This window comes from Triticum aestivum, chromosome 1A (assembly GCF_018294505.1).
Source record: "Triticum aestivum cultivar Chinese Spring chromosome 1A, IWGSC CS RefSeq v2.1, whole genome shotgun sequence".
NCBI lineage: Eukaryota > Viridiplantae > Streptophyta > Magnoliopsida > Poales > Poaceae > Triticum > Triticum aestivum.
This window is the reverse complement of record NC_057794.1, coordinates 499551295-499563121: the sequence shown is the minus strand read 5'-3', so window position 1 is coordinate 499563121 and position 11827 is coordinate 499551295. Positions and strand designations below refer to the sequence as shown.

At 49.6% G+C, this 11827-nt stretch overlaps 2 protein-coding genes and 1 long non-coding RNA gene across 5 annotated transcripts; 1 reads left to right on the top strand and 2 right to left on the bottom strand.

Annotated features, from left to right (window-relative positions):
* Positions 1-2691: 2691 nt before the first annotated feature.
* Positions 2692-7177, bottom strand: LOC123060428 (uncharacterized). Its single transcript, XR_006427961.1, has 2 exons — positions 4372-7177; positions 2692-4255 (listed from the first exon to the last, which is right to left on the bottom strand). It is a non-coding gene; the product is annotated as an uncharacterized lncRNA (long non-coding RNA).
* LOC123060402 (myb-related protein 2) lies at positions 6940-9238 on the top strand. Of its 3 annotated transcripts, none has more exons than XM_044483109.1 (7): positions 6940-7100; positions 7171-7381; positions 7462-7538; positions 7618-7675; positions 7761-7848; positions 7926-7995; positions 8367-9238. In XM_044483109.1, the coding sequence occupies exons 2-7, from the start codon at positions 7177-7179 to the stop codon at positions 9090-9092; spliced, it is 1224 nt and encodes a 407-aa protein (XP_044339044.1). In that variant the 5' UTR covers positions 6940-7100; positions 7171-7176; the 3' UTR covers positions 9093-9238. The 3 variants fall into 3 exon arrangements, with proteins under 3 accessions (XP_044339044.1, XP_044339052.1, XP_044339060.1); XM_044483117.1 differs by having other exon boundaries at positions 6969-7100; positions 7174-7381; XM_044483125.1 differs by lacking the exons at positions 6940-7100; positions 7171-7381 and having other exon boundaries at positions 7382-7538.
* Positions 9239-9827: 589 nt separating this feature from the next.
* Positions 9828-11089, bottom strand: LOC123060421 (uncharacterized protein At5g19025). The gene has a single exon (XM_044483137.1). The coding sequence runs from the start codon at positions 10773-10775 to the stop codon at positions 10080-10082; it is 696 nt and encodes a 231-aa protein (XP_044339072.1). The 5' UTR covers positions 10776-11089; the 3' UTR covers positions 9828-10079.
* Positions 11090-11827: the final 738 nt, after the last annotated feature.

The following is an 11827-nucleotide window of genomic DNA, read 5'->3' as shown; positions in this document are numbered from 1 at the left end:
CCAGGGTCGGCGCGCCATGCAGAGTAGCGTCCAGGAGGCCAGCGCTAGCGTGGGCATGCATGGGCTTGGTCAGCGGTCCATCCAGCACGGTCGTCGCGCCATGCAGGGCAGCGGACAGGAGGCCGTCCGTGGTGGGCCTCGAGCCGCTCACCCGACCACCCGACAGCGGCCCCACCGCGGTGGACACACAGGAGGGCACTGCGGCCTGCAGATCTGATGCCGCAGGGGTGCAGGCTGCCGCAGTTACCATTGGCGGGGAAGTGGTGGCCCGCACCCCGCTGTCGGCTGCCACCCCAGGCGACAGGGACAGATGGCCCATGCCCACCAGGACAGGGCCCCGCCCGTGTCCGCACGCACCAGCGGTTGGACCACCGAGGCCGGGGCCGGCAGCACCGGGGACCCCACGCATGGGGCGCGCGACGTGACGTCCGCATGCAACGTAGCCGGCTCGGCCACCGCCCCCTCCTCGCGCGGCTCCGCCGCTGCCGCGCCGCCGAGATGGGAGTTGTCGCCGGAGCCCTCATCGGCGTCCACCGGCACGAAGACGGGAGAGGATAGCTCGCGGACGGCCTTGCCATAGATCTCTTCGGGCTGCAACACACCGGGCACCCGCCGGTAGTGGCCGGAGTAGGGTGACCATTCCGGCGGTGGCCCCTCCTTTCAGCCAGCGAGAGGCCGAAACCTGTTTGGGTCCTGGTGACGTCGTCGGGCACCCTGTGCTCCCACAGGTGCGGCAGGTCTTCGGGCGGCGGCGCATCGTCGTCTTCATCGCCCCCATCGCGCCGGACCGCGTACTCCAGGCGGGGAGGATAGTAGGTGACGGAGTCGACGTGGACGAGCACCGGGTAGTGAAGCTTGTTGGGGAGGTGCTCGGTGCAGGCGCAGTTCTCCTCCCCCTCCCCATCGAGCCCAAAGCCGGGCGGGAGAGAGACATGCGCCAGCGGGTCGGAGCAGCGGGTGCGTGGCCGGACGGTGAGCACCGTCTCCGTCGGCACCTCGTCGGGGTCGCCCACCCAGGCCCGGGCGATGAAGTAGGACATGTCGAGCTTGTCGAGGGATTCGATGGCCACCTGGTAGAAGAGGCATTCGGGGAGCAGGTCTTGGGCGGTGTTGAGGCTGAACTCGTGCGGCGGGATGCCCTGGATGAAGAGCCGCATGCTGTACCGGCACTTGACGGATGTCGCGAAGGTCAGCCGGTTCCACCGACGGATCAACAGGGGCGTGCCGTGGGCGTGCACCATATCATGGCCACGCACCAGGTCGAACCACCGGCGATGAGCAAAGCGCACGAAGAACGAGCCCGGCTGCATCAGGGAGACCTAAAGGCCGTTGGTGGGCACATCAGGGAACTCGGCGCGAACCGCCGCCGCGACGTCCGCGGGCACCAACGCTGGCGAGGCCACGGCGATGAACACGAGGGCAGACTCGCGCAGCCGCGTCTCCTTGTCCAGCGCCTCCTGGGTCTCCTCGATCAGGCACACCGTCTTGCGGCAGCGGCGGTTCCCCCTCGCCGGACCGTACGAGAAGCGTGCTGCCATCTCCATGGCAGGCGGAGGGGTGGTAGGGGGGATGTGGTAGGCGGCACGGTTGGTGGAGATGGGGGTGGCGGTGGCGGCGGTGGGAAGACCAACCGAGACAGGATAGGAGCGCGGTCGTGGTTAGGGTGACCTTGCGGGAAAGCGATGCGGGAGGAGACCGGTAGCCGTGAGGGAGGGGGGCGGCGGCGCGGCTCGTCGAGGGAGGAGAGCGGAACGCGAGGAAGGTGGCGAGAAGGGCAGTGGTGGGTGGTATGGCCAAGGGCGAGGCAGTGGATGCACCGGACTTCACTACGACAGGAGGCAACTCTGTGAGAGGAGCTGAGACACCGGAAGCACCTACCATGGAGGTCAGCCTTATAGGTGGAGCTGGTATGAATGCCGCGGCCGACGGTGGTTGAGGATGGTGGAGCAGTAATGGCGTCGGTGCTATTGGCGGGTCGGAGCAGCCCCCCTTTCTTGCCCTTGCGTCGGACCACATGCCACTCCTGTGAAACGGCCACCTGCGAAGCTGCAGGCCTGCCCGCCCCGGCGGGTTCATGGCCGCCCTCACCCACCACCACAATGGATTGAATGTGCGGCCGCGGTGGGGCAGACGGCGCAGGCGGCGCAGGTCTGATGGGCGAGTCGGGGCCGGCGAAGCAGGTCTTGAATGCCCGGAGCAGACCACATCGGCGAACGATGGGGCCGAGGATCCGAGGGCGGAATCCACGTCCGAGAAGGCGACCCTCTCCAAGGAGACGGGGCTGCAAGGAGACATGGCAGGCGGCAGCGAGACAGGGCCGGTGGAGACCTCAGCCGGGTGGCGGAGGCACGGCCGCGCCGTCGGCACAGGGGCCGGCGACGCCGAGGGGTGGGGGGAGAGCACGCTAGGGAGAGAGACCAGCGAATAACCATTTACTCTCTCCGACCAAAATATAAGACGTTTTTGTAGTTCAAATTTAACCGCAAAAATGTCTTATATTTTCATAGAGGTAGTACAAGATTCTTCTACTATCAGACAGGATCACACCGTCACACATCTGCTTTAACCGTTGCCATAATAAACAGCGGTCTGCGCCCCCAACCTTTTGAACCACCCCCAACCATCAGCAAACACAACGCCAACTGTGATATTCATATTGGCAGTTAAATTATAGTCTACTAAACCGACACAAAGACCAAAACCCTGTCCTTTTCCCATTGCCAACTTTATTTCCTACAAAAACTCGTAAAAATATTTCCTACTTTCATCACCCCTCACGAATATTGCATGACTTCGCGCACAAGAATATCGCAGCAAAAAAAGGCACAATTTCTCTGCTAAAAAGCGGAGCATTTGCTCCGGCGAACAAAGAACAGCTTCTTTACTGCTGGTCAAGTGCATGTATGTAACTAGAATGGTGATCGTGCGGAGAGATGTTAACGCCTCCATCCGCATCGACTTATCGTTATCCCAAATTCCTCATCTCCAGAGTGCGGAGTTGGGTTGCGATGCCATTGCACCCCCAACTTTCGGTAGCCAGCTTTAGACACGATCTGCGGAGCAGCTTGCATATCACCATCCTTCTTGTTTTCTCCCCTATCAGGTATCAGGTGGAAGAAGATTTATGACCGCGTCGATGTCAAACCTGTTAAGCAAGAATTTCACGAGGTCAAATTGCTTAGAAAGGGAAACAATTGGTGTGGCACATAATATTTTACAAGAATTTTCCAGTTCTTTGTTGTGCCAAATCATGGTAAAATAGTATGTTATGAGGAAGACCCACCTCAGCAATCAACGCCAACCCAGGCCCTAGGCTAAATCTTGGCTTTCAGGTGGAGCTCGTAGCAGACAGTCTAGTGCCAGTCCTAGCTCATCTAGCATGTATCCCATGTAGGGAACCCCACGATCCATTTTTTTCAGATCTAGTGGAACTAGAGTCAAGACTCAAGAGCACCCACGGATGAAGAAAGGTTACACAACAATTACTCATACAGCACCTATGTGATGAATATTAGTCAGACTCAAACAAAAGAGGAAGAATGACAATATCCAACATAAGTTGGTGCAAGTTTTGGTGTATGTTGTCCTGGAAAGAGAGCATCATCAACTTTTTCCGGAAGAAATAGGTGAACATCAGCAAGTTTGGTGTGATGCTGTTGATCAGTACCATCAAAACCAGGCAGACAAATCCTGATGCACCTAACACCCGAGAAAGTGATAATACATCTGCAATTAACCAGGAGGCGAAATGTGGCACCCCTATGTACAATCTAAAGGGGAATATTGTGCACGAAAGTGACTAATGTTAATCTGATCACCGGAATATGAAAAAGAGAGCAAAATCAAAAGCACTGACCAGGAATTGAAATGCCATATGCTCCAAAGATGCTCCCAACAAAGAATACGGAAGATGTCCCTCTCGACCACCTCAACATAATCTAATTTTAATCACAGATTTCTTTGAAACAAATCTAACCACGTGTCACATAAGAGCACATATACACAAATATAAACGAGGTAAAAAATCTCGAGTGCAAATTTGGCATTAGATACCATATCAGGAACGAACCCTTTCAGGTGCTTCCCCGGTGCCCATGAACTGCAAGAGCATCACATAACCAATAGACCAGAGTAGTTGCTCAACGAGCATCGCTGAACAGTAACTATCAATAAGTGTAAGATAGTCGCCGCCGTGATAGTTTATTTGCAGGCTCAGGCAGCATATATTCTGTGAAAACCACAGAAAGCTGGAGTGCTGCGAGAGGAATATTGAGATTAGGATGTGGGCAAGGAGCATCAGCAAAAAGAAATAAAACTGTGCATCTAGGAGCATTGATGAGAAAGAAAATGCATATGAAAAGCATAGCTCACCGAATTGTGCGTGCAACTTGAGGTTGAACACAGATGCCAAGGACACTGAGAAAAGAATTGATGCCATGGCGCTTGGACGAAGAACCTCCATTCATGAGATAAGTAGCTCATGCAATTGGGATGGCTATTCATGATTGATTCCAATTGGATTTGTACTTTACTTTATATATGCCTCCAACGACCAATTTACAAAGGATGATTGGAAAAGGAACAAATCATGTACTAGTGTACACTTCTGGGAAAAAGGATAAGAGAGTAAGGAACTTCAGTTTTATTGACAACGGAAAGATTCTTAGACCAAAGCAGTTTTTCTTGTTTACCATAAAAACACATAAAACCCTTTACTTCCAGTGAAGACACCAATTTTTTTGATGCCTTCCATTCCCCCCTACCAGCTGCATCAGATTCATTTATTTTCCTATAACATTATCTGGTTAACGAGGTCAATTCACTGTGTGTACTCCTCCATTAGAATTTTATGTAGTACCCCTCCATCAGAAAAGGCTCTAGACTGGCAAAGATCCAGAGGCAACTAAGCGTCAAAGAGGTTCACAGACGCTAGAGCAGAAAGCTTCAGGTCATATATAACCTACAGTTCTAAATAGCTGCCAGGACCAGTCTCTTACAACTGAATATGCTCCCACAAGCTGATGCTGCTTTGCAAAAGATGGAAGAGCAAAGGATGATGCTTTGGATTCTTCTTTTGATAACCTCTTTACATGTTGATAGCAAGACTGCCCACCCTCCAGTTCAAACAGTATGCAAAACCTGACAGGTTACCTATAAGGAAAATAAACTGAAGCAAGTATCTCGAAAAAAATAGATAGTAAATTGACATACCATGCTACACATACGTGCACAGTCATCAGCACATAGGAGTAAACACAGTAAATTTGTGAATGGGGAAATAAATCTGTGGTATTATCATAAACATCATAATACAGAGCAAACGTTCTCCAACTAAAACCTATGAGAGCCTTACTGTTTCGAAGGGAGAAGAAAGATGAAGCATAAAAAGAAAGTTATGTTACAAACTTACCGTTCCCAATGAGTAGCTAAAGGAAGACCTTACTGGAAGGGTTAGTGGAATCAGTGATAGTAAAGCATAAAGAGGGATATTCCTGATGGTTCATTCCTTTAAGTGCAGAAGACCATTAAACCGTTGCAGCTGAAAATGTCTCACTGGTGGTCCCAAGTGTCGACATATACCACTGGCACAGTTCTAATGAGGTGCCACTTCAATCAATTGAATCACACATAGAGAACTGGTGCATAAGTACAGAAGGCACAAAGGGAGGGACCAGGGGGGTATTTCGAACTCTATAACTTGTGTTCCTTTTTATCCTTACCCTTTATTACTCATGGCATGATACATGAGGATAACTCATGCCTTTTCTATCAGTATCCCAAAGAAATAAAAATGAAGGAATGAAGGCAAATTGATGAAATGCGGATAAATTTGACAAACTTGACTGCAGGAAGAGAACAAAACCAGATCGTTAGAGCTGCAGAACACATCTCCCGATGAACCAAACATGAATTTATTGTATTGAACCCATATTATATTTTATAAGTAATCGGGAGGGAGGGAGGGAGGAAACATAGCGCCTACTTCTGCTTAGAAGTTAGAACTCACATCTAACTTTTCAGTGACTTGGTTAGAAGAATGATTGCTATAAGGCAGCTGCCTATGTTAGCAAAAAGTACTGAAATGATGAAGGTTGTGTAGCACATACAGGATCATAGCACATAAGTGTTGTTGTTTGACTAGTGATGATTAAAAGCAAAGTGGTCTGGTTCAAATGGAGCTTATCCCATGTAAAGAGCATAAGCCAGTAGGTCCATACTTTTCTGGACTACAATGAGAATATGTACCAATCTCAGGAAAGGACACTGATGGAACTTGTGCTTGTTCATATTCTATCCACTTTACAGTAGTACAAAGGACAGAATAAATTGACAGAAAAATTGTGCTTCTGTGTGTAAGATGTCACTCTCCAAGAAGGCAACAAGTATCAGCAATGAAAAAAAAACTTAATTGATTCATTTAAACAAAGATGCACATACTGCATTCCTCTAAGAGCATTAAAATCATTAATCACATAACATGAACCAGCAACACTAAACTAAATACTAGTAACGAAGGTAACAGAGAAGTTGCACAAATATTTCCATCTCGGCAAAATGAGTGATTCGGAAAGGTATCTTTCACGCTCCAAGCAGATATAGCAGATAATATGCCAAAAAATAACATTCCAGAAAGACAAATTGCTCCAGTTGTAGGTATTTATTCTGTACATATACCTTCTACTGATCTAATGAGTAAATATGCAGCTGAAGTTTCCATACAGAAATGCAGAGAAAGCTAAAGGACTAGTTTCATTACTGAGGGGTACAAGGTTGATGTTACTCAGCTGTCACAGGTTGCTATTAGTACTGATATTTTGATTTTGGTTATTATTTCCAAGAATAACTGAGGACAGCATCTTCTGTCAGTTGGGTTAAAGATTGTTCTTCTGCTGTTTGTTCTAAGATGCTAGATTCTATGTTTCCCCATATAAGGAGCCCCTCACAGGGCATTCCTTATCAACCTGAGAAGACCAAAAGGGTATCAACAGGCTTAAGCTCACACGGAGAACAAGACTGGTATTCGTCTTGTCAGTAGGGAAATACTCAATACACAGTTTCAACGTGCAACAGCAAAGAGGAAGGAAGCGACTGCAGAACAAGTAAGAAGTTGGTTAGATCTTTAAGCCCTCCAAATTTCTGTTGTTCTAAAAATTTCTGTCCATTCTACAGCAGAAGATGTATCACCAACATCAGGGCCCTAGTGAGCTCTTCACTACTAGGACGACCTTTCCCATGGAGAGGCATCTGTTTCTGCACGGAGGAAGTACGCAAGGAGATTCTGGGCTAGTTCTCTCAACCGATGCAAAACCAAGGCTCAAATGGACACCCGAGTTACATCAGCGATTTGTAGACGCGGTCAATCAATTGGGTGGAGCAGAGAGTTAGTATACATCTATATGTTTCTTATCTACTCATTGTACAGAAGTCCGCTGAATTCTTACACTCATGTTTATCACGCAGAAGCTACTCCAAAAACAGTCATGAGGCTTATGGGCATTCCAGGACTCACCTTGTATCATCTGAAAAGCCACCTCCAGGTACATGATAATCATAAATTCTCATGTTAAAAATGGCGCCCATAACTGCAGTCAAGTCAGAATTTCTTTGATGTTTCAGAAATACAGGCTCAGTAAGAACCTCCAAGCTCAAGTTAACGTCGGGACAAACAAGAACAGTAAGCCCAAGTTTAACTTCTATAGTTCCATCTTTACCATTATAATATATCTGTATAATGACACACAGGCCATGAAATTTTGCAGCCATAGGATGTGCAATTGCAGCTGATGGCATGCCCGGAACAAGTGTGCCAGAGATGATCAATACAAATGCCATTCCACAGCCAGAGAAGTAAGGAAACTGGCCATGCAATTCAGAATTGTATTTCATGTGAATATGAAGTACTAATCTCTCTTACTGGGTGACAGAACTATGCAAATTGGTGAAGCCCTACAGATGCAAATCGAGGTGCAGAGACAATTAAACGAACAACTTGAGGTGAGGTACTGAAACTACTTGTGTAATAAGCTCTTAACCAAGACAATTCATTAGATGCACACAGTAGATGGAAATCAAGATAACCTGAATCCTTATTTGACTGATAATGTATTCTAAATCCTTATTTGACACCTTTGAACGCTGCGCTTCCTCCAGGGATGGCCCCATAAAACGAATACAGTCTAGCAATTAAAGAACCAAAAGAGCGAAAAAGCAATTTGGCACCACTCATTAAATTCAGATGCTTAATACCTTCTTCTAATGTAGCAATGAACTTTGTCAAATTCCAGCTAAGTAACAGACCATGCATGGAGTGACTAAAACATATCCATCAGTGCAGTGGTTCTAACCTGAAATTAAATTGGCAACAGGTACAACGGCATCTGCAACTACGGATAGAAGCCCAAGGGAAGTATCTGCAGGCAGTTCTAGAGCAGGCACAAGAGAGCCTTGGAAAACAGAATTCGGGTCCTGCAAACCTGGAAGATGCAAAGATGAAAATATCAGAACTAGTCTCACAAGTATCAAATGAATGTTTCGGCAGTGGAGTTACAGAGATAAAAGAAAGTTCAAGTATGCACAGACTAGAGCCGAGGCAAATCCAGTTCATGGAAAGTTCAACCAATAACTGTTTGACTGCAGCCGGAGGATTCATCAATGAGCATAGACTACACAGCCATGGAATGCTCAAAGCATATGATGATAGTTCAATATTTTGCAGAAAGCACTCTCCTGACCATGAGTATCAGTTTTCCCTTAATAGAAGCCTAAGCGAGCGTAAGATGGGTCATTTGCAAAATGTGAATGAGTACCACAAAGCAGAGTTTGGAAGTGAAAGTGACATGGAGATTCAACAGGAATATACTACACCTCAAAAGAATGGCAGAGGCAGCACCGCCAGTTCGGCCTCAGGAAGCAAAGAAAGAGATGCAGACAGACTATATCTTGAAGAAGCAAACTGCAAGAGACAAGCGGTTGAACATTCCGGTTTTGAGCATCCAAGTTCTGGGAAGAAAATTGATCTGAACACTCAAAACACTGATGATGGTGATCAAGGGTATAGGCATTTTGATTTAAATGGCTTCAGCTGGAGCTGAATTGTTAATGATATGCAATATGATTGAAGAGAAGAAATGAGCATACAAATAATTTTTCCTGGCATTTTGAACACCATTATTTGGTGATTAAACTGTGTAGGTTAAGAAAAAAATACTAGTACACCAGAGTTCAACCATTGAGTATAGAAACTGAGATGTTATAGCTCAGCAGTTTAAATCTCTATTTCGAGAGGTTTAATACATATGAATAGGATATCAAATCTGTATAATAAAAAAAGGAATAGGGATGAAATATAGGAATAGAATGCAGAAGGCAAAGATAGCTAGAGAACCACCAACCGAGTAAGCGTCACACTTAATACAGGTAAACCATGGTGAGAAATACTCATCCATGTATATAATACAATTTCTCGGAATTTAAGCAGTAAGAATAGCAGGGACTACCAGAACCTTACCCTACCAAATAACACCGTTAAATCAATTTAGTAACAGAAGCTATCCCTGCCATTATGCGGATACTTTCAGCTCAACACAGCTTAAAACAAAACCAAACAGTTTATCGATTGATGCAGACTTCACGAACACAACTGACATCTCAGAGAAGCATGTGTAGAATAAAGATGGAAGTAATTCGTCCGCAGTCATCTCTGCACATCGTTCAACCAGCATATAAACTGATGCATCTATTCATCCACACAACGCAAACGATTTTTGAGGTAAAGTCCATCGCAGCACTTATTTGCATACGATCAGCATCAGGCAAGGCAAGAGTCATTTATAGCATAATAATTCGATTAAAAACTGCAAATGGAAGAGCAAAGCTATGTATAATCTTGGGGGGTGATGTGCATCACAAGTCATATAAGAAGACATGTATCTATTCCTTTGTTCCTCTCCTTATTCTCATCTATACTTGCCACAAGAGCAAGAGCACTGTATTATAGAGTATGGAATAATAACTAGAAAACTAGTTTATTATGGAGAGCAGTGAGCGCCGGTGTCATCCACTCATCGCTGCTACTACTACTACTTCTTGATCCGGCGCACCTTCTTGGCGCCCCAGACCTCCATCCTGCCCTTGGCGCAGCCGCAGGGGGAGCGGAAGATGAGCACGGAGCGGCCGTTGGGGGGCGCCATCTTCCGGAGCTCCGCCTCGAGCTCCCGGTGCTCCTCGCCGAGCTCGACGAGGCGCGCGGCGGAGCCGGCGGCCGCGAGGAGCGTCTTGGCGTGGCCGCCGGGCGGCAGCAGCCGGCCGCTCCCGCGCACGCACTCCTCCGTCTCGAGCTGGATGTCGAACTCGACGGCCTTGCGCAGGCCGCGGCAGCGGGGCCGGCCGCACTTGCGCGCGTGGTGGCCGGCCGCCTCCCACGCGAGCAGGCCCGCCACGGCCGCCACGGCCGCGCCGGCGCCCGCCGCGAAGGCGACGTACGAGTAGGGCTCCTCCGGGTACTGCCGCACCAGGTCGGCGGCCTCGCGCGCCAGCAGCCTGGCGTAGGGCGCGGCCAGGAAGGCGAGCGCGCCGAGCACGGCGAGCAGGGCGAGCGCGTCGAGCGCGGCGGTCGGGGGCGGGTTGTCGCAGAGCGAGGTGAAGAGCCTTCCCCGCGACGATGGCGACGAGGAGGAGGAGGCCGCGCGGCGGGGGCGGGCGCACGGCGAGGGCGAGGCGCGGCGGCGGTGCTCGAAGGCGCGGAGGAACTCGATGAGGCTGCGGCAGTCGGCCATGGCGAGGCGCGGCGGATCGGGATCTAGGCGCGGGGGCGCCGGTGCGGGGTGGGCGGGCTAGCCGCGAGCCCGAGCGTCGCGTCGCGTGTGCGGGCGGGGGTCCGATCGGTGGGTATTTTTGACCCGGTTGGTGGGCGGCTCGCCGTCGCGTCGCGCGAGTGACGTGTGGCGTCAGGGAAGGCTGGCGGAAGGAGCCGGGCCGTCGCTTCGCTTGCTTTCTCTTCTTCTTCTTTTTCCTACGTTGCGGGGGAGGTTGCGCGTCACATGCTTCACACGGCGTTCTTTTCTTGTCATCTTTTTCTTTTTCGCCCGCTTGCTTTTTTGTGCGACCCGTTTCAGCTTTCAGGTGCAGGCAGGCTCGCCGCGCTCTTGGACTCGTTCGACTGTTGAATCGCCTTTATTTACTGGACCGGTTCAACCGGATGACGATGTCAACAAATAAGTTCGATTGGAGGGCTTACCGATATTTTTTGTAAGATAATAACTCGACCTTCGTTGTTGCGTATTCTTCTTCTTCTTTGCGGTTGGACCTTTGGTGGGGTATAAAGGGTCTTTGTGTTTACAAGACTGGACGCGAGAGTCACACGTCGCATGACCGTGCGACAAAGCGCACGTCACACCAGCAAATATGTCATTAAATCGATTTTCCTATTGCCAATTTCTAGATAGACTACCGTGTAGTCGGGTCGTCTCCAACGCCGACCCTCAAACCCCTCGTAATCGTCTGAACCGTGCGGTTGGTTGGGACGTGTTTTGCCATCCAACGCGAATATGTATTGGTCTGCAGGATGGCCCGGGCGTCTTTTTCCCACAAACCGGAGACAAAGTTGGGGAGCGGGGTTATGGGTGTCTGGACCGTTGACATGTCCGCGTCTGGCAACTGTGGCCCACCCAAAACCCTCCTCATTCACCCACGTGCTTTCCAGCCCGACGCCAACAGCTCACATTGCTGTCGACCCAGACCGGACGCGGCCTCGCACTGCCGGCATTGGAGTAGGGCGTCGGCTGAGAGAGCGCCGCTTGTTGCACGCCCGGCCGAGCAGCCTCCTCGT

Bases quoted from the DNA above. Each gene is read 5' to 3' on its own strand.
- LOC123060421 (XM_044483137.1), bottom strand. From the start codon at position 10,775: ATGGCCGACTGCCGCAGCCTCATCGAGTTCCTCCGCGCCTTCGAGCAC.
- LOC123060402 (XM_044483109.1), top strand. From the start codon at position 7,177: ATGTATCACCAACATCAGGGCCCTAGTGAGCTCTTCACTACTAGGACG. The intron at 7,382-7,461 runs GTTAGTATACAT...TTTATCACGCAG, and splicing joins TCAATTGGGTGGAGCAGAGA to AAGCTACTCCAAAAACAGTC. The intron at 7,539-7,617 runs GTACATGATAAT...TTGATGTTTCAG, and splicing joins ATCTGAAAAGCCACCTCCAG to AAATACAGGCTCAGTAAGAA.